At 59.4% G+C, this 2,399-nt stretch overlaps 1 protein-coding gene across 1 annotated transcript; it reads left to right on the forward strand.

Annotated features, from left to right (window-relative positions):
* Positions 1-238: 238 nt before the first annotated feature.
* Positions 239-2,008, forward strand: LOC119311552 (phytoene synthase 2, chloroplastic-like). Its single transcript, XM_037587192.1, has 4 exons — positions 239-729; positions 847-1,258; positions 1,354-1,546; positions 1,639-2,008. Exons 1-4 carry the CDS (start codon positions 297-299, stop codon positions 1,804-1,806), a joined length of 1,206 nt encoding a protein of 401 aa, XP_037443089.1. The 5' UTR covers positions 239-296; the 3' UTR covers positions 1,807-2,008.
* The last annotated feature ends 391 nt before the right edge of the window (positions 2,009-2,399 follow it).

A 2,399-nucleotide genomic window follows, 5' to 3' on the forward strand; every position in this document is an offset into this window, starting at 1 on the left:
AGAATATCCGTCCATCCGGCCTGCGTGCAGTGCAGCCAGTGGCGTCGCGTCCTGGCGTCCAATCCAACCGACACGCGGGTCAGTTCGCGCGCGCACTGGAGAAAAGTGGGCGGGTGCCCATATCCATATGCTGATCCAGCCGACACGTGGCCGCTCGCCGCTCGGCCACACCCACCCACACGGCTCGACGTTACAAAAAGGCCGCTACCCAGGACCAAGGAGTAGCAAGCCACCGAAACGCGCGCACACAACACAGTGACCAACATCGATCCGGGATCGTTCTAGCTTTTCCAGCCATGCTCTCCACCGGCCGCGCGGTGACCTCGCCCGCGCGCGCTGCCCAGCACCGGTTCATGGGCGCACCGAGGACGGTGGTGTTCCTCGCCGGCGACCACGGGAAGCGAGCTGCTGCTTCTGTGGCAGCGCGCGCCGCGGGCTCGTCCCACCCCGCTGTCTGCCTCGAGGCGGCCGCGCCATGGAGCATGGACTGTGTCGCGGCGCCGGCGACCGTGTCGCACGAGGAGAGCGCGCGCCAGGTCGTGCTCAAGCAGGCGGCGCTCGCGGCCTCGACCACGCCGAGGAAGGCGCGGCTCGCCGGGCGCGACGCCGGCGTGCTGGACGCGGCCTTCGCGCGCTGCGGCGCGGTGTGCAAGGAGTACGCCAAGACCTTCTACCTGGCCACGCAGCTCATGACGCCGGAGAGACGGCGGGCGATCTGGGCGATATACGGTAAGGCCCCCCGTCGATCGCGACATGCTGCCACTAGCTAACTTCCACGTTGGTGGACGCAACGCAACAGCAGGAGGTCACAGATGTGGTTACTAACTTCTTGGATGCATGGCGCAGTGTGGTGCCGGAGGACGGACGAGCTGGTGGACGGCCCGAACGCGGCGCACACGTCGGCGCTGGCGCTGGACCGCTGGGAGTCGCGCCTCGACGGCGTCTTCGCCGGCCGGCCCTACGACATGCTGGACGCGGCGCTGGCCGACGCCGTGGCCGCCTTCCCGGCCGTCGACGAGCGGCCGTTCCGGGACATGGTCCAGGGCATGCGCATGGACCTCGCCAAGTCCCGCTACGCCACCTTCGACGAGCTCTACCTCTACTGCTACCGCGTGGCCGGCACCGTCGGGCTCATGACCGTCCCCGTCATGGGCGTCTCCCCGGGCTCCCAGGCGGACGTCGAGACGGTGTACGCCGGCGCGCTCGCCCTCGGCGTCGCCAACCAGCTCACCAACATCCTCAGGGACGTCGGCGAGGAGTAAGTGTCAGTTCAGTTGTATATATACCTCGCTTTCTGAATTCACCTGCTCTTGCCGCTGCCCGCTCATCTCTGACGCCGCCATTGTTGCACAGTGCGAGGAGGGGCAGGATCTACCTGCCGCAGAACGAGCTGGCCACGGCCGGCATCTCCGAGGCGGACATCTTCGCCGGCCGCGTCACCGACGAGTGGAGGAGCTTCATGAAGGGCCAGATCGCGAGGGCCAGGGCCTACTTCCAGCAGGCCGAGCAAGGCGCCGCCGAGCTCAACCAGGAGAGCCGATGGCCGGTAAGTGCGACGGACACTTACGCATGACACTTTCTTCTTCAATCACCTCGCAGAAATTCCATCAAAGATTAACATGTAATTTGTGCATGCAGGTGTGGGCATCTCTGCTTCTGTACCGTCAGATCCTGGACGAGATCGAGGCCAACGGCTACGACAACTTCAGCAAGCGGGCCTATGTTCCCAAGGCCAAGAAGCTGGCGGCGCTGCCCAAAGCTTACCTCAGATCCCTCATGCCCCCTCCTTCGCAGACGCGCCGTTAATCAGTTGGCTCTGACCCTCTAGTGTAATGATGACACACAGAGAGCAGATCCTTGTACTAGTGTATAGCAGTGATGTACAGTACAGATTTAAGCTAGACCTTGTGAGTAAATTTTTTTTTTTGCAATGTACAGAGTGTTGAAGAAAAATTATGTGCTTGTTAGAAAATGATCTTGGTGAAAACAGAGACGTATTTACTGTGGATGGTCATCTTGGTGAGCTGGGTGGGGGTATCTATCTGCAGGCAGGCCTACATCATGCAATCACTAATTATTTAGTCCACTATACTGAAAATGGCAAGTGATTGTATATGAAATGCTGTTCTTGTCAGCATAGTTGTTGAGCAAGAAAGATTTCCATCCCTGAAGTCAACATGACACTTCATAGAAATATAACGAGTACAGATAGCATCGTTTGGTAGTGCAAGAATCATAATCGTACCGGCATGAGCTCACCAAGATCTTGAGTTGTGCTTCCCGAACCATCAAGTGTTAAATAGGAAACTGTATTTTGGTCGTGTGGTTGAAACTAGTGCAACTGAGAGGAGGAAACACAAAGATACCCTCAACGACACCTCGTCTAGCCTTATTTTTCA

Source organism: Triticum dicoccoides, chromosome 5B (assembly GCF_002162155.2).
Source record: "Triticum dicoccoides isolate Atlit2015 ecotype Zavitan chromosome 5B, WEW_v2.0, whole genome shotgun sequence".
Classification (NCBI taxonomy): Eukaryota; Viridiplantae; Streptophyta; class Magnoliopsida; order Poales; family Poaceae; genus Triticum; species Triticum dicoccoides.

Bases quoted from the DNA above. Each gene is read 5' to 3' on its own strand.
- LOC119311552 (XM_037587192.1), top strand. From the start codon at position 297: ATGCTCTCCACCGGCCGCGCGGTGACCTCGCCCGCGCGCGCTGCCCAG. The intron at 730-846 runs GTAAGGCCCCCC...TGCATGGCGCAG, and splicing joins GGCGATCTGGGCGATATACG to TGTGGTGCCGGAGGACGGAC. The intron at 1,259-1,353 runs GTAAGTGTCAGT...ATTGTTGCACAG, and splicing joins CTCAGGGACGTCGGCGAGGA to TGCGAGGAGGGGCAGGATCT.